Consider the following 19,576-nt stretch of genomic DNA (forward strand, 5'->3'; position numbering starts at 1 on the left):
AAACCAGGCAAAGACCCCACCAAAAAAGAAAATTACACACCAATATTCCTGATGAATGTAGATGCAAAAATACTCACCAGAATATTAGCAAATTGAATTCAAAAATACATCAAAAGGATCATACACCAAGACCAAGTGGGATTCATCTCAGGGATGCAAGGATGGTACAACATTTGAAAATCCATCAACATCATCCACCACATGAACAAAAAGGACAAAAACACACATGATCATCTCCATAGATGCTGAAAAAGCATTTGACAAAATTGAACATCCATTCATGATAAAAACTCTCAACAAAATGGGTATACAGGGCAAGTACCTCAACATAATAAAGGCCATATATGATAAACCCACAGCCAACATCATACTTAACAGCGAGAAGCTGAAAGCTTTTCCTCTGCAATCTGGAACAAGGCCAGGATGCCCACTCTCCCCACTGTAATTCAACATAGTACTGGAGGTCCTAGCTACAGTATTTGGACAAAACAAAGAAATACAAGGAATCCAGATTGGTAAAGAAGAAGTTAAACTGTCACTATTAGCAGATGACATGATATTGTACATAAAAAAAACCCTAAAGACTCCACTCCAAAACTACTAGAACTAATATCAGAATTCAGCAAAGTTGCAGGATACAAAATTAATACACAGAAATCTGTGGTGTTCCTATATACTAACAATGAACTAATAGGAAGAGAAATCAGTAAGACAGTTCCATTCACAATAGCATCAAAAAGAATAAAATACCTAGGAATAAACCTAACCAAGGAAGTGAAAGAACTATACCCTGAAAACTATAAGACACTCTTAAGAGATATTAAAGAGGACAGTACCAAATGGAAACTCATACCATGCTCTTGGCTAGGAAGAGTTAATATCTTCAAAATGGCCATTGTGCCCAAAGCAATATACAGATTTGATGCAATTCCTATCAAATTACCAACAGCATTCTTCAACAAACTGGAACAAATAGTTCGAAAATTCATATGGAAACACCAAAGACCCCGAATAGCCAAAGCAATCCTGAGAAGGAAGAATAAAGTTGGGGGGATCTCACTCCCCAACTTCAAGCTCTACTACAAAGCCACAGTAATCAGGACAATTTGGTACTGGCACAAGAACAGACCCACAGACCAGTGGAACAGAATAGAGACTTCAGACATTAACCTAAACATATATGGTCAATTAATATATGATAAAGGAGCCATGGACATACAATGGAGAAATGACAGTCTCTTCAACAGTTGGTCCTGGCAAAACTGAACAGCTACATGTAAGAAAATGAAACTGGATCACTGGATGGAGCTAGCGCGTATTATGCTCAGTGAAATAAGCCAGGCAGAGAAAGACAAGTACCAAAATGATTTCACTCATATGTGGAGTATAAGAACAAAGTAAAAAGTGAAGGAACAAAACAGCAGCAGACTCACAGAACCCAAGAATGGACTAACACTTACCAAAGGGAAAGGGACTGGGGTGGATGGGTGGGAAGGGAGGGATAAGGGGCGGGGGAAGAAAGGGGGCATTATGATTAGCGTGTATAATGTGGGGATGGGCGACGGTAGGGCTGCGCAACACAGAGAAGACAAGTAGTGATTCTACATCTTACTACGCTGATGGACAGTGAGTGTAATAGGGTTTGTGGGGGGGACTTGGTGATGGGGGTTGTCTAATAAACATAATGTTCCTCATGTAATTGTAGATTAATGACACCAAAATAATAAACAAAAAATAGAGTTCTAAACAAAGAAAGTCATGAGAGACAAAGAAGGACATTGCATAATGATAAAGGGGTCATTCCAACAAGAGGATATGATCATTATAAGTATCTGTGCAAACAACACAGTAGCACCTACATAAGTGAAACAAATATTAACAGAATAACAGGAGGAAATAGAATGCAAAGCATTCATTTTAGGAGACTTCAACACACCATTTACTCCAAAGGACAGATCAGACAGATAGAAAATAATTAAGGAGACAGGGATGAACAACACATAAGAAGAGATGAAACCTGAAAGACACCTACAGAACTCTACACCCAAAAGCAGCAGGATACACATTCTTCTCAAGTGCACATGGAATATTTTCCAAAATAAACCACATACTAGGCCACAAAAAGAGCCTCAGTAAAGTCAAAATGACTGAAGTTATACCAACCAACTCTGAGAACACAAAGGAATGAAACTAGAAATAAATTGTACAAAGAAAACAAAAAGGCTCACAAACACATGGAGGCTAAACAACATGCACCTAAATAATCAATGGATCACTGACCAAATTAAAACAGAGATGAAGCTATATAAGGAGACACAACTTCTATGGGATACAGCAAAGGCAGTTCTAAGAAGAAAGTATATAGCAATCCAGGCCTATTTAAAGAAGGAAGAACAATCCCAAATGAATAGTCTAAATTCAGAATTATTCAAACTTGAAAAAGAACAACAAATAAGGCCCAAAATCAGCAGAAGAAGGAACATAATAAAGATCAGAAAAGAAATAAATAAAATTGAGAAGAATAAAACAATAGAAAAAATTAATGAAATCAAGAGCTGGTTCTTTGAGAAAATAAACAGAATAGATAAACCTCTAGCCAGATTTATTAAGAAAAAAAGAGAACCTACGTACATAAACAGAACCAGAAATGAGAAAGGAAAAATCACTATGGACACCACAAAAATACAAAGAATTATTAGAGAAAACTATGAAAACTATATGCTAACAAACTGCTAACAAAAACTGTATAACCTACAAGAAATGGACAGCTTTCTGGAAAAATACAACCTTCCAAGACTGACCAAGGAAGAAACAGAAATTCTAAACAGACCAATTACCAGCAATGAAATTGAATCGGTAATGAAAAAAACTACCCAAGAACAAAACCCCCAGACCTGATGGATTCACTACTGAATTTTGTCAGACATTTAGAGAAGATATAATACCCATTCCCCTTAAAGTTTTCCAAAAAGTAGAAGAGGAGGGAATACTTCCAAACTCTTACTATGAGGCCGGCATCACTCTAAAACCAAAATCAGGCAAAGATACCACAACAAAGAAAACTACAGACCAATCTCCTGATGAACATTGATGCTCAAAAAAATATTAGCAAACTGAGTTCAAAAATACATCAAGAGGATCATACACCATGATCAAGTGGGATTCATCCCAAGGATGCAAGGATGGTACAACATTCGAAAATCCATCATCATCCACCACATCAACAAAAAGAAGGACAAAAAACACAGGATCATCTCCATAGATGCTGAAAAAGCATTCGACAAAATTCAACATCCATTCATGATAAAATCTCTCAACAAAATGGGTATACACGGCAAGTACCTCAACATAATAAAGGCCATTTACGACAAAACCACAGCCACCATCATACTGAACATGGAGAAACTGAAAGCTTTTCTTCTAAGATAAGGAAAAACACAAGGATGTCCACTCTCTCCACTTTTATTCAACATAGTACTGGAGGTCCTAGCCATGGCAATCAGACAACACAAAGAAATAAAAGGCATCCAGATTGGTAAGGAAGAAGTCAGACTGTCACTGTTTGCAGATGACATGATATTGTACATAAAAAAACCCTAAAGAATCTACTTCAAAACTACTAGAACTAATATCTGAATTCAGCAAAGTTGAAGGATACAAAATTAATACACAGAAATCTGTTGCTTTCCTATACACTAACAATGAACTAGAAGAAAGAGAAATCAGGAAAACAATTCCATTCACATTTGCATCAAAAAGAATAAAATATCTATGAATAAACCTAACCAAGGAAGTGAAAGACCTATACCCTGAAAACTATAAGATACTCCTAAGAGAAATTAAAGAAAACACTAATAAATGGAAATTCATCCCATGCTCTTGACTAGGAAGAGTTAATATCGTCAAAATGGCCATCCTGCCCAAAGCAATATACAGATTCGATGCAATCCCTGTCAAATTACCAACAGCATTCTTCAATGAACTGAAACAAATAGTTCAAGATTCATATGGAACCATCAAAGACTCCAGATAGCCAAAGCAATCCTGAGAAGGAAGAATAAAGCAGGGGGGATCTTACTTCCCAACTTCAAGCTCTATTACAAAGCCATAGTCATCAAGACAATTTGGTACTGGCACAAGAACAGAACCATAGACCAGTGGAAGAGAATAGAGACTCCAGATATTAACCCAAGCCTATATGGTCAATTAATATATGATAAAGGAGCCATAGATATACAATGTGGAAATGACAGCCTCTTCAACAGCTGGTGTTGGCAAAAATGGACAGCTACGTGTAAGAGAATGAAACTGGATTACTGTCTAACTCCATACACAAAAGTAAACTCGAAATGGATCAAAGACTTGAATGTAAGTCATGAAATCATAAAACTCTTAGAAGAAAGCATAGGCAGAACTCTCTTAAATATAAACATGAGCAACTTCTTCATGAACATATCTCCACGGGCAAGGGAAACAAAAGCAAAAATGAACAAGTGGGAGTGTATCAAACTAAAAAGCTTCTGTATAGCAGAGGACATCATCAGTAGAACAAAAAGGCATCCTACAATATGGAAGTATATATTCATAAATGACATATCCAATAAGGGGTTCACATCAAAAATATACAAAGAGCTCACACACCTCAACAAACAAAAAGCAAATAATCTGATTTAAAAATGGGCAGAGGATCTGAACAGACACTTCTCCAAAGAAGAAATACAGATGGTCAGCAGGCACATGAAAAGATGCTCCACATCACTAATCATCAGAGAAATGCAAATTAAAACCACAATGAGATATCACCTGACACAAGTTAGGATGGCCAACATCCAAAAGAGAAAAACAACAAATGTTGGCAAGGTTGTGGAGAAAGGGGAACCCTCCTACACTGCTGGTGAGAATGTAACTTAGTTCAACCACTGTGGAAAGCAGTATGGAGGTTCCTCAAAACACTAAAAATAGAAATACCATTTGACCCAGGAATTCCACTCCTAGAAATTTACCCTAAGAATGCAGGAGCCCAGTTTCAAAAAGACATATGCACCCCTATGTTTATCACAGCACTATTTATAATAGCTACAAAATGGAAGCAACCTAAGTGTCCATCAGTAGATGAATGGATAAAGAAGATGTGGTACATATACACAATGGAATATTATTCAGCCATAAGAAGAACACAAACCCTACCATTTGCAACAACATGGATGGAGCTAGAGGGTATTATGCTCAGTGTAATAAGCCAGGTGGAGAAAGACAAGTACCAAATGATTTCACTCATTTGTGGAGTTTAACAACAAAGCAAAGCTGAAGGAACAGAGCAGCAGCAGACCTCCAGACTCCAAGAAGGGACTACCAGTTAATAAAGGGTTTGGAGAGGGAGAGAGAAGGAGATTAAGGCATGTTATGATTACCACACACAATGTAGGGGGGCATGGAGAAGGCAGTATAGCACATAGAGGACAAGTAGTGACTCTGTAGCATCTTACTACACTGATGCACAGTGACTGCAGTGGGGTGTGGTGGGATGCTTGATAATACAGTGAATGTTGGAACCACAATGTTTTGCCTGTGAGACCTTCATAAGATTGTATATCAATGATACCATAATAAAAACAAAAAAATAGCCTCCTTAGAATCAGAAGAGAAAAAAAGCAAAACAAGAACAAAAGAGCAGTAGACTAACAGACACCAAGAAGAGACAAGTGGTTACTAAGGGAAAGGGTTGGGGCTTCAGTGGGGGAGGCGGGAGGGGATTAAGGGGCACAATAATTTGCAATCACAATAAAGGTTGATCATGGGGAGTGTAGTACAGCACAGAGAATAGTTAATGGTTTTGTAACGTCTTCCTATGTTGATAGATAGTGACCACACTTGAGGGGGTAAAGATTTAATAGTATGGGTAACCGTTGAGCAAGTGTGCTGTATACTTGAAACCAACATAAGATTGTGTATCAATGATACTTTGATGAAAAGAAAATGTATGAATAAATATATAAATATATTTTGAAATTGGTGAGAAAAGATAAAGAATTAGGGGAACACTCCAAGAAGCTCAAAATCTGTATAACAAATATTCCAGAAGAGAAGACAGAGAAATAGAGTAGTGGAAAGCACCAACAAAATAATTCAAGAAAACTTCACAATAAAAACCTTCAGATCATGAGTTTGAGTAAAGGACACCTAGAGGAAAATACACCCACACCATGGTATATCATCATGAAACTGCAGAATGCTGGGAAAAAAGAAAAACTTACAATTTGCCACAGAATAAAAATCATAATGGAATTACACTTCTCAATCACTACAGTGAGTTTGAAGTAAAATTTCTGAAGTAAAATTATTTTTAATCCATAATTCTATATGCAGTTCTTCATTTAAACATTGAAGTAGGATAAAAATACTTGCAGACAAATAAAAGAGGTCTCAAACATATAATTATCACGCACCCTTTACTCAGGAAGCTAGCAAAGGGGTACTTCAGTAAAATGAGAATAAACAGAAAAGAGAATGCAGTTCAACAAAGTATATAATACAAAAGTGAAGCCAAGGGAATCCCCAGGAAAACATTGAGGAGAGATCCAAGGATGATAGTTGTGAACATACAAAATAACCAGGCCTGATTGCAGCAGACTAAAATATTCCTCAGAATTCCCTAAGAAGAAGAAATTAAGAGTTGTGGGTATCAGCAGTCATTCATTTTTATTGCTGAATAGTATTCCCTTGTATGGATATAACATGGTTGATTTATCCATTTACTCTTTGATGAACATATTTTGGGGAATGAAAACTGATAAATATATTCATGTACATGCTTGTATATGAACATAAATTTTCATTCACTACAGTAAATGCCTAAGAGTGGAATTGCTGGGTCACACAGTAAATTCATATTTAATATATGGTAAGCATTTATTTCATTGTTTTCCAAAGAAATTGCATCCCAACAGCAATGTATGAGGGCTCCAGCTGTCCCAAATCCTTGTCAGTACTTGGTATTGTCAATAGTTTTAATTTAAGTCATTCTAATGGATGCACAGTAGTAACTTACTATTGTTTTAATATGCATTCCCCTAATGACTAGTTATGCTAAGTATCTTTTCATGAGCTGATCTGCCACTGTATATCTTCCCAAAACCTTACATTTATAATTGCATTGTTTTCTTACTGTTGAGTTTTCAGTTCTTTACATACTGTGACTATAAGTCCTTTACAAGTATATGGTTTCTAAACTTTTTCTCCCAGTCTATAATCTGCCTTCCATTCTCTTTAAATAGTGTCCTTTGCAAACAAAGTTTTTAAATTTATGAAGTCCAATTCATCAACTTCTTCTTTTATGAATCATACTTTTGGTGTCATTCGGAAGAACTTTTTGCCTACAAAACAGGTCACAAAGATCTTCTCCTATATTTTCTCTTTAAAAGCTGTACAATTTTATATTTCACATTCAGATGTGTGGTATATTTTAAGTTATTTTTGTACAAGGTGTGTAATTTAAATTGAGGTCCATTATTTTTTGCATGTGGATGTTTAATTGTTCCAACCCAACTGTTGCAAAGACTGTATTTCTTCTACTTTGTAACTTGTAAAAACTTAGTGGCCATATTTGTGTGGGTCTGTTTTTGGAATCTCTGTTCTATTTTATTTATTTATCATATGTCTATCCCTTTGCCAGTACCACAGTCTTGATATTGGTAACTTTGTATCTAAGTTTGAAAACTGTATTTGATTTTTCCAACATTTTTCTTTTTCAAAATTGTTTTGACTAGCCTAGGTCTTTTGCCTTTCTAAAGAAATTTTACAATCACTTTATAAACAGTGCTGTTGAGGTTTTTCTTGGTATTGCATTAAATCTATAGATCAACTTGAGGAGAATCAATACCATTATTCTAATGAATCTTCTAATTCATGAATGCAACTTGCCTCTCCATTTACTTAAATCTGATTTTTAAAAAAATCAGGGTTCTATAGTTGCAGCATAGAGATAATATACATATTTTGTTACATTTATATGTAAATATTTCATTTGGGGGAGCTATTGTAAATGTTTTTTTAACTGAGTTTTCAATTATTTATTACTAGTGTATAGAAATATGGTTGACTTTTTTTGGGTTGACCTTGAATCACTTATTAAGCTCTTTTATTCAGTGAATTTTTTGTGGATTTCTTGGGATTTTCTGTATAGAAAATCATGCCATCTGCAAATAGGGATAGTTTTATTTCTTCATTTCCAATCTGTATGCCATTACTTCTTCAAATATTTTTGATGGACCACACTTATTCTCTTTTCATTTTGGGTATCTGATGACACAAATGTTAGACTCTATGACCAAGTCTTTAATGTCCCCAAGGGTATTTTTTACTTTTTCTCTCCATTGTTCAAACTAGATCATTTTTATTTTATTTTTTCAAGTTCATGGACTCTTTTCATCTGTCATGTCTACTCTGCTATTGAGCCCATTTAGTGAGTTTTTCATTTCCATTAATATATTTCTCAGTTCTAAAGTTTCCATTTTGTTGTTCTTTATATCTTCTATTTATTTGTTGAGACTTTCTATCTTTCCACTCATTCATTCCTGGAACGTGGTCATAATAGGTGATTTTAAAAGTCGTCTTGACATAAGAATTTTTAACATGTGTGACCTTGGCATCATTGACATCTGTTTTCTATCTTTTCCCATGTGAGTTCAGATTTTTATGGTTCTTTTTAAGCTGAATAATTGTAAATTATATTCTGGATATTTTGGATATTATGAGACTCTGGGTCTTATATAAGTCCCACGGAGTGTTGGTGTTTCTGTTTTAGCCAGTATGACCCACTTGGCTCATACTTCAGGCTCTGGCTAGCCTTCTGTGGGTTGTATTTCCAATTTCAATTCAGTTTGCTAAGCCTTTGCAGTCATACTGAAAGTATTCTGTAACTGTCCCACGCAGTATCCAGTTTGGCACTTGTGGGGGTGTGGTCCTTCCCATAATTCAGTCCTCAATGTTTATGCACACTGTTTAGCATCAGACGTATGCATTCATAGCTTGAAAGTCAGTGCAGAACCCCATAAATTACTGTAAGCAGTCAGTTTCCCAAGCTCCTCATTCTCTTGCACTCTTTCAGTTCTTTGGGGAATTCCCTTTCCAGTCTTCAGCAGAAAGCTGGGGCTTCTGAACCCAGTTCACTGCCAATTACTTTCCATGAGTGCATCCATACCAGGACCAAGCAACAGGAAAGCAGAGGGAGAAGAAAAACAATGGGATTTGCCCCATTCTCTTGAGACCATAGGTCTTCCAACCTGAAAGGAAGGTTTCTCCTACCTCTGAAATTTAGGCCACTGAGGCCACTGCAGCTGCTGCAAGGATTGCTTGAGGCCTGGGGTACAAGAAAATGAAGAAAAGGAAAAAAGAAAACCGTGGGATTGCCACATTTTCTCTGAGCATTAGGAGACCCCTTCCTGCTCCTTGAGTCAGAACTACAGGGCTTCTCCTCATGTTTTCTCTGTCCACGTTAATAATGCTCACTTCCAAGTTTCAGGATACATTAAGTTCAGGCTGGGGCACACTGGAAGGAAAAAAATGGTAAACTCACCATCGGTTCAGTAGTACTTTGAATTGTGGTCTTCTTCCCCATATGCCTCCTACTATTTATTTTGCAGAGTCCTCAAATAGTCATTCCAAGCATTCTGTCCAGGTTTTATAGCTGCATTCAGTGGGAGAGACAGGGTGAAGTGTGCTTACTCCATCTTATCTGGAACCAGAACCTGGACTACTGTTTTTCATAACCAACTTTGTAGAACTGATTATTTACACTACTTCTACAACTTTGACTGTAAGAAATAAAAAATAAAAAATAAATAAGTTCTGTAATAATCTTACTGAAGAGAAATGAGCAAGCTAGTAGGATTGCATTTTTTTTAAGCATATGCACTTTGGAAAATAATATAATTAGGAAAAAAGTGAAGCTTTTAATTATACTTTGCTTTATTTCTTTAAATCTTACTTTACTTATGGATTTTTATAAATATTAGGATGGTTAAGATTTTTTAAAGAAGTAAGAAAAGTAGGAATTATCCAAACTATGGGACAGAGGAAGCAGATTGCAGATGAGATGCCATAAACTGTTTAAGCAACTGAAAGAAGTTCAGGATGACCGACACTCTGAGTACAAGCCCAGCAGTTTCAAGAAAAGAGGTTAGAAAAGCAGGCAGATGTCAATTCCAAGTCTTGTATGCCACACTAAGCTGAGTGGACTCTATCTGAGAAAAGGAAGGCCCTGAGGTGTCTTAGCAAACGTTGGGGATTTTTATATGATGGCTCCTGCTGCAGCACATAAAGGTACACAGAAAATGAGTCTTACTATCTGAATCCAAAGTGACATCAAGTTGCATAACTACATATATATATATATATATATATATATATATAATGATTCCACGTATCACTGGGGGATATGGTATATACACGTATAGAATCATATCATAATCATATATTAAATCATATGATATATGGGCTATTCTACAGCATTACATATATCCTATATATTATATGATTGTTTGTATGTGCATGGACAGATTATAATATATATTGAATGTTTCTGAAAAAACACAAGAAACCACTAACAGTGGTTTAACTTTGAAGGAGAGTGAGGGGCTAAGAGAAAGGAAACTACTTTTCACTTTATTCTTCTATTTGATTTTTGTATTCTTTATTATAAACATTTACACTCTCAAAGAGGGCTATAGAGAGGGAGGCCATACACATGAACTAAAGATAGATAAAGACATTAAAACAAGTATGAATGAGTCTAGCATTCAATAGCACTGTTCCTAGCATATAATAAGCACTTAAACACTGCTACAGATCTCCCACAAATAAGATATTACCAACCAATTATAAAGTAAGTTGGCAAAACAAATGAGTTTTTTAATTAAATACACTGCCCTACATTAATTTACTTTGTATTTTCAAGCATTGAAAAAGTAAGAATGGGCTGTGAAGTTATTTATAATTATCATTATGTTACACTTTTATTACAAAAGAACTGTTGGTATTACTTGTTTAAATTTCTTAAGTATCTAGGGCATAAAGGGAAATAAGTAAAAGATGCTCTCCTTTCCTGGTCCCTCTAATTCCATTCCCAAAGGCTTCTTGAATTCTATATGATTTCAGACTTTCTTTGTGCATATAAAGCACATACAATACATGTGTACATGTATTCAAAGACAAACATATACATATACACATTATATTCTCTTTTAAGGAAATGGATCTCTGTTCCTGAAAATAATCTAGACCTATTCTATTGCTTATATGTCATTTCTCTAAACCCAAACTGAGTAATGAATAGACAAATCCCCAACCAGGCAGATGATATTAAATCTTTCAAGTACAAAAATGTTAAAATGAATATACTGAGCAGATAAAGACCTCAGAAATCTCCTAACACATCTTTGATGAAACAAATGGTGTATGTGGGGGAAATTCGGTGATGGAGGGAGTCTAGTAACCATAATGTTCCTCATGTAATTGTAGATTAATGATACCAAAAAAAAAAAATCCTAGGAAGACGTCCTTTGATGAAAAGATATATGAAGCATAAATTATAGTGATATTACAGTATTCTAAATCCTGAAAACATTAGATCCACCTATATTTAAATACTTAAAAAAAAAATTAAAACAAGAACTATCTTTCCAGAAGACCCAAGTGACTATCCTTTATAACAATGAAGAGTTGAATCTCAGTATTATACGGCTTTGAGAACCTAAGCCATGGCCATCCAAAGGTACCATTATCAACTAGAATTTATAAAACACTTCAGCAATAATTCTGAACCTCTTCTTTCTTTTTCTTACAAAAAATTAAGTTTATGAAGAAAACAACAATCAGAAATCAGAATTATGTTATCCTATTCTCCCATTCTCTATATATAAATGTATGCTATCATGAAATGCAAAGCTACTTTGTGCTACCATTTTGCCACCAAGCATAATATAAATGTCAAATTTAAGTGTACAGAATTCCTGCCCTTTAGGAGGCTTGCAATTAATAAGAAAACACAAATATAATTTTTTAAATGCAAACCAACTGAAAAGTGCACATAAGAATAAACCAAACATTAAAGATGGTGGTGTGACAGGTGAGACAAAGGCCTCCTCCTAAAATCAAATAAAATACAAAAATATAATTAATACAACTAATCCTGAAAGAGGAACAGGAAAGAAGGATGCACCAGACTGCAAACACCTGGAGAAAAGAACACAGCTCACAGAACAGGACCATATACCAAAGCCGTGAGCCAGCGAGACTCAAGCACTTCCCCCAACCCAGCACACCAGCGGAAGGAAGAGAAACGGAACGGGGAGAGAGTGGAGGCCTGGGACTGCTGAAAACCTAGCACTGGAGATCTTCTCTGGGAGCACAAACTGACACTGCATGCTGTTCTGCTGGTAAGTGGGGTTGGAAAGCTAAGACAGGTAGAATACCTGAAGAGATTGAGATTCCAGCCCCTTGTGGAAAACAGGGATCCATATTAAGCCGCTCTGGGACAAAGAAAGGTGGGCAGCCTGAGAGACTTGCTAACAGTGAGAGAGCTACTAAAGGGGCAAGGATTGCACAAATCTTACTGCTCAGGAGAAAGGACAGGTTGACAAAATTGTCTGGCACAATCTGCCCAGCAGGTTTGGAACTTTCAGGAGCTTCAGGCGCTCCATCTCCCTGGCTGGCTATGAAGCTCTAAGGCACCCCACCATGAAACACAACCTGCTGGACCTTCCTTCTGGCCAGCCGGCACCTGGCACACAAACCGGAAGCCCCTGCAGTGGCATCAGGCCAGCCAGAGGGAAGCCCCGCCTAATGGCAGCTACAAACAGAAAGCAGAGGGGCTTACAACTGTGTGTTCAGCCCACTGGTTCTGGCAGTGGAAACAGGCATAGCAGCTGGGAAGCAGGAAACAGCTCTTTCCTCCCAGAGGCACCAGCACCACTCCCCTGCAACACCCAATATGCTCCAGGAGCTGAGCAGCTCCAGAGAGTAGAGCTTCTGGGTACTACAGGGTGCTACATACAAATATGAAACATCAAAGGAAACTGGTTCAAACCCAAATCCCACAAACATCAGAAAAAGGGTCAAGTGAAACCGAACTCATTAATCTTCCTGAAAAAGATTTCAAAATAAAAATCATAAACATGCTCATGGATATACAGAAAAATATTTAAGAACCCAAGAACGAATTCAGGATGATGATCCAACCACTACAGAATACAATGGAGAGATTTAAAAGCAGATTAGATATGGTGGAGGAGTAGATAAATGGAATAGAAATCAGGGAAGAGGAATACAAAAAAGCTGAAGCACAGAGAGAATAAAGGATCTCTAGGAATGAAAGAATATTGAGAGAATTGTGTGACCAATCCAAACAGAACAATTTTCATAATAAAGGGGTACCAGGAGGAGAAGTGAGAGAAAAGGGATAGAAAGTGTCTTTGAGGAGGTAATTGCTGAAAGCTTCTCCACTCTGGGGAAGAAGATAGTCTCTCAGGCTGTGGAGGTGCACAGATGTCCCAACACAAGGGACCCAAGGAAGACAACACCAAGACATATAATAATTAAAACGGCAAAGATCAAGGATAAGGACAGACCACTAAAAGCAACCGGAGAGAGAAATAAGATCACATACAAAGGAAAACCCATCAAGCTATCATCAGATTTCGAACAGAAACCTTACAAGCCAGAAGGGAGTGGCACGACATATTTAATGCAATGAAGCAGAAGGGCCTCAAACCAAAAATACTCTACCCGGCAAGAATATCATTTAAATTTGAAGGAAGCATGAAACAATTTCCATATAAGCAAAAGTTGGGAGAACTTTCCTCCCACAAACCATCTCTACACTGTATTTTGGGGGGACTGCTATAGATGGAAGTGTTCCTAAGGCTAAATAGCTGTCACTAGAGGTAATAAAACCACAGTAAAGAAAGTAGAAGAATTAATTACTAAGCAAATGCAAAATTAAATCAACTACTCCCAAAGTCAGTCAAGGAACAAAGAGTACAGAATCTGATACCTAATATACAAAGATTCGAGGAGGAAGTAAAAAGAGAAGAAAAAGAACCTTTAGATTGTGTTTCCAATAGCATACTAAGTGAGTTAAGTTAGACTCTTAGATAGTAATGAGGTTGCACTTGAACCTTTGATAACCACGAATCTAAACCCTGCAATGGCAATAAGTACATACCTATTGATAATCACCCTAAATGTAAAGGGTCTGAACGCACCAATCAAAAGACAGAGTCACTGAATGGATAAAAACACAAGGTCCGTCTACACGCTGCCTACAAGAGACTCACTTCAAACCAAAGACATACACATACTGAAAGTGAAGGGGTGGAAAAAGATATTTCATGCAATTAATAGGGAGAAAAAAGTAGGAGTTGCAGTACTAGTATCAGACAAAATAGACTTCAAAAACAAAGAAAGTCACAAGAGACAAAGAAGGACATTACATAATGAAGAAGGGGTCAATCAAACAAGAGGATATAACCAATATAAATATCTTTGCACCCAACACAGGAGCACCAACATATGTGCAACAAATACTGACAGAATTAAAAGAAATAGATTGCAATGCATTTATTCTACAAGACTTCAACACTTCATTCACTCTGAAGGACAGATCAACCAGACAGAAAATAAGTAAGGAGACAGAGGCAGTGAACAACACATTAGAACAGATGGATCTAACAGACATTTACAGAACTCTCCAACCAAAAGCAGCAGGATACACATTCTTCTCAAGTGCACATGGAACATTTTCAAGAATACATCATATACTAGGCCACAAAATGAGCCTCAGTAAATTCAAAATGATTGAAATTGCACCAACCAGCTTCTCAGATATGATTTTCTCAGATTTTCTAGATATGAAACTAGAAATAAATTATACAAAGAAAATGTAAAATCCACAAGTGCACTCCATTTTTATCGCAGTACTATTTACAATAGCCAAGAAATGGAAGCAACCTAAGTGTCCATCAGTAGATGAATGGATAAAGATGTGGTACATATACACAATGGAATATTATTCAGCCATACGAAGAAAACAAATTCTACCATTTGCAATAACATGGATGGAGCTAGAGAGTATTATGCTCAGTGAAATAAGCCAGGTGGAGAAAGACAGGTATTAAATGATTTCCCTCATTTTTGGAGTATAACAATGAAGCAAAACTGAGGAACAAAACAGCAGCAGATTCACAGACTCAAAGAAGGGACTAGCAGTTACCAAAGGGGAGGGAGGGAGAAGGGGATTGAGGGGTATTATAATTGGGACACATGGTGTGGGGGGCATCATGGGGAAGACAGTGTAGCACACAGAAGGCTCATAGTGAATTTGTGGCATCTTGTTGCACTAATGGACAGTGACTGTATTGGAGTATGGATGGGGACTTGATAATATGGGTAAATGTAGTAACCACATTGTTTTTTCATGTGAAACCTTTATAAGAGTGTAGATCAATAATACCTTAATAAAAAATTTTTTAAGTGACATAAAATAATACCTCAATTTTTTAAAAGTTCAATCCACAAAAAATAAATAAATAAACCAAACAAAATCTAGTGCTTATTGGAAACCTACTGAGAGCAATGTGTTGGTCCAATAGCAATTAGTGGTCTAGTGCCCATCCTGTAGTCTCAATTGTTTCCCAATACGAGAAACAGGACTTCTTTGAGAAACAGGGGTTCCTCCAAATATGGCACAGGGAGACTTAAAAAAAAGCCTGAAATATGTACCATGACAGAAAGCAAGGGTGATAGCAAAGAACACTGGCATTACATCAGAAGGATACAGAAGCCAACTTTCAAGGGCTGCAGCTAGCCAAAACATGAAAATTTGAGCAACAGTAGAATAATGACTGCAAGAGGTTGACATAGAATATATAAAAACCATAAGTTTATAGTGATATTCAAATAAAAAGCCACTCACTGATCTTACAAAAACAACTCATTCTGAAAATTGGTGAATAAAAGGCAAGAAAAACAAGCTTTTATGGAGCCCTTCTTGCAGTAACTATATTTCAGGAGAAACAGCTAATGAAATAAAGTTTCTACTTAGAATAATTTCAGTTCAAAAATTTGGAAGGAATGAAAGAATCAGAAAATTCACTTTTGGAACCTCTAGAGAAACAGTGGATCTAGACCATGTACTCTTACCAAAAACAACAACAACAACATGAATATCTTTAAGCCTCTGGATCTTCCCAGTTCACAGGAAATAATAGAGGACAGGGGGACAAGCTAAAAGACACAGAAGCAATCAGTCAAATCCAGATTTTAGGCTATTCTATCAAACTGAGAACTTCATTCTTCAACAAACACATGGCCAAATACAAGGTCAAACAAAAAAACAAAAAGATAGGGAATATTAAGAGAGACTTAAGAGATATGTCACCCAAATGCAATGTGTCTACTATGTATGCTAATCTTGATTTGAATAAGTAAACTATAAAATGATATATTTGAAACAATGACAGAAATAAAACACTGGCTAACTTTTAGATAGCAATGAAAAATAAGTTTTACTAGGTGTTTTAGACTACAGTGTTTATGTTACTTAAAAGAAGTGTCCCCTGATGTAAATTACAGGCTTTAATTAATAATAATGTGTCAATATTTGTTCACCAATTCTAACAAATGTACCACACTAATGAAAGACATTAATAATGGGGGAAATTACAGGTAGGGAGGGCATATATGGGAACTCTATACTTTCTGCTCAATTTTTTTGTACACTAAAATGGTCCTAATAGTAAAGATGACTAAAAGAAACTGGGACATGGGCTTGCTCTCCAATGAAGTTCTCCAATCCATTCTTAAACTGGTCACATGAGGAGTTTCCATGGCATTATTATTTCATTTTTTCCAATTACACAGATCTCTCATATTTTCCTAATGTTTAACATAAACTACCTCTACTGTGGTACCACTCCGTTTTTTTTGTTTGTTTGGTGGGGACAAGAGACTTAAGACTTTCTATGCTCCAATAGATATGCTACAATTTAATGAATTGTTGAAATGATTAATTATCAACAAAGCTCTCATAGGTAAAATAATGTCTGTCAAAGTAAGATATGTTTCCAAGTCCCACAAATCTATTAACTTGTTGGTAATTCACAGCTATATGAAATAAAGAATATTTTCATTTAAAAAAGCCCATATCTGTTACATGCAGATACTTAAGTATTTACAGATAACATGATTTCTAGAATTTCTTTCAAATACCATAGCAAATTGGGAAAACTGTTGAAGGAGGATATAAATGCAACAAGATTGGACAAATACTGATACTTACGACTCATGAAGTTGAGTACTGGGTACATGAATGTTCATTATATATTTCTATTCTGTGTATGTTTTAAATTTCTTACAATAAAAAGTCAGAGAAAAAACAAATTTAAGCTTTGTCTGTCTCACTGGATGATCCTAGACATGTGTCAAATTCTGTTAAGATTGGAATGGAAATCTAATTTTCTGAAAAATATTGATGGTTGTTTCTTTAGGTACTGCAGAATTTTTAATTAGATTAGATTTGAAATCATAAGAAAGAATGTTTTTTCCTCTTACAATAACACTGCAAATAAAACTGTATTTATAAAAAAGAAAAAAGAGAGTTCCGGTAAGATTCAAGAGATGATGAAAATGGATAAGTAAAGAAAGGCTGGATGTCACTGTAAATAAATAAAACATTTATTGAAGATGGGCAAGAGTAGAAAAAAAAAGAATCTAACAGACTAGGGAGGCAATTATCCCCTTTACATATAGTTTCAAAGCAAATTAAATTGAAAAGTAAAGGTCTGAAGATAGTATAAGCCACAAATAGACAGAAGGAAGTAACACGAATAAATGGTTATACAGAGATACATCTCTGAATAATGATGTTAGCAAAAAGAACAGCTCTGTAAGTTATATGGTTTTATCTTCTAGAGATGCTATAGAGAATAATAGCTGAACAAAGGAGAAATACTACCTAATAAGCCTATAGAAAGATGGTTTAGTTTAGAAGTGACTCAAACACATTTGTAAACACATTTGTAAAAATCAAGTACAATTCAGGAGTCTGGCTTGGTTCAATAGTCTATCTTGTATTCAATTGTACGATACATCCATGATAGTCCAGACAGCCTTGAAAAGAGTTATCTGATGTAGTAGCACAGGCAAAGTCATTCAGAAAAGATGGGTTAAAATTCTAAGGACTTCATATCTTAGGGCCAATGGAAAAGGAACATACTAGGAATAAGAGTTAAGCATGAACTGAGAAAATTGAGCACTGAAGGAATCCAGAAAAAGATATTATGTACATTTTGAAAAGGGGAATTGATTTATTAAAAGGAACAAAACTTAGGGTTCAGGCTAAATTCATCATCAAATATCTTTTTAACTTGTAAACAAACAAATCCTTAGACATACTATCAAAGGTGAACATCAAGAGGGGTATCCAAATTGGCAACATAAGATGACTCTGAATTCACCACCTTACATGTAAAGACACATTGAATCTACATCTACATATAAAGCAATTCCTCCTGAAGAAATGAAGGCTGATTGAACAACTTCTGCTCAATAAAGTATAAAGAGACCACACAGAAACAGCAGGAGAGATGGAGACACAGTAACAACGGGAACCCCATACCCCCAATGCTAGGAACAGAAGCAGGGAGATATATCACTGAGGGACTGAAGTGCAGATTCATCTGCCCTGGTGCATAGGAAAAAAAAGTGGTTAAATACATCAAAAGGTTCATTCATCACAACCAGTAGGATTTATTCTAGGGATGCAAGGATGGTATAATATTCATAAACTAATCATTATCATATAGCACATTAACAAAAAGAAGGAAAAAATCACATGATCATATCAATAGATACTAAAAAAGCATTTGACAAAATTCAACAACCATTCACGATAAAAAAAACTCTCAAGAAAATGGGTATAGAGGGAAAGTATCTCAACATAATAAAGGCTATATATGACTAACCCATAGCCAACATCATACTTAGCAGCAAAAAGTTGAAAGCTTTTCCTCTAAGATCAGGAAAAAGACAAGTGTGTCCACTCTCACCACTTTTATTCAACAAAGTACTGAAAGTCCTAGGCATGGCAATCAAACAAAGAGATAAAAGGCATCCAAACTGGTAAGGAAGAAGTAAAACTGTCATTATTTACAGATGACATGATACTATATACAGAAAACCCTAATGACTCCACCAAAAAACTATTAGAACTGAATTCAGCAAAGTTGTAGGATACAAAATTAACACACAAAAATCTATTGCATTCTTATATACTAACAATGAACTAGCACAAAGAAAAATTAGGAGAACAACTCCATTTACAGTTGCATCAAAAAGAATAAAATATCTATGAATAAACCTAACCAAGGAAGTGAAAGAACTGTACTCTGAACTATAAGACACTCATGAGAGAAATTAAAGAAGATACCAATAAATGGAAATCTATCCTGTGCTCATGAGTAGGAAGAATTAATATTATCAAAATGGTCATCCTGCCCAAAGCAATTTACAGACTCAATGC

At 35.8% G+C, this 19,576-nt stretch overlaps 1 protein-coding gene across 4 annotated transcripts in view; it reads right to left on the bottom strand.

The window, feature by feature from the left end:
* TTBK2 (tau tubulin kinase 2) overlaps nt 1–19,576 on the bottom strand; it is a 210,033-nt gene that overhangs the window by 109,448 nt on the left and 81,009 nt on the right. For 2 of the 4 annotated variants that reach the window (XM_073211699.1, XM_037018913.2), the window contains exon 2: nt 9,575–9,685. The exons of the other annotated variants lie outside the window; for them this stretch is intronic. In XM_073211699.1, coding sequence (XP_073067800.1) covers nt 9,575–9,616 — 42 coding nt within the window. In that variant the 5' untranslated portion in view covers nt 9,617–9,685. The remainder of the gene's footprint in view (nt 1–9,574; nt 9,686–19,576) is intronic. 4 annotated transcript variants of the gene reach the window in all.

The sequence above is a fragment of the Manis javanica genome, chromosome 8 (assembly GCF_040802235.1).
Source record: "Manis javanica isolate MJ-LG chromosome 8, MJ_LKY, whole genome shotgun sequence".
Lineage (NCBI taxonomy): Eukaryota > Metazoa > Chordata > Mammalia > Pholidota > Manidae > Manis > Manis javanica.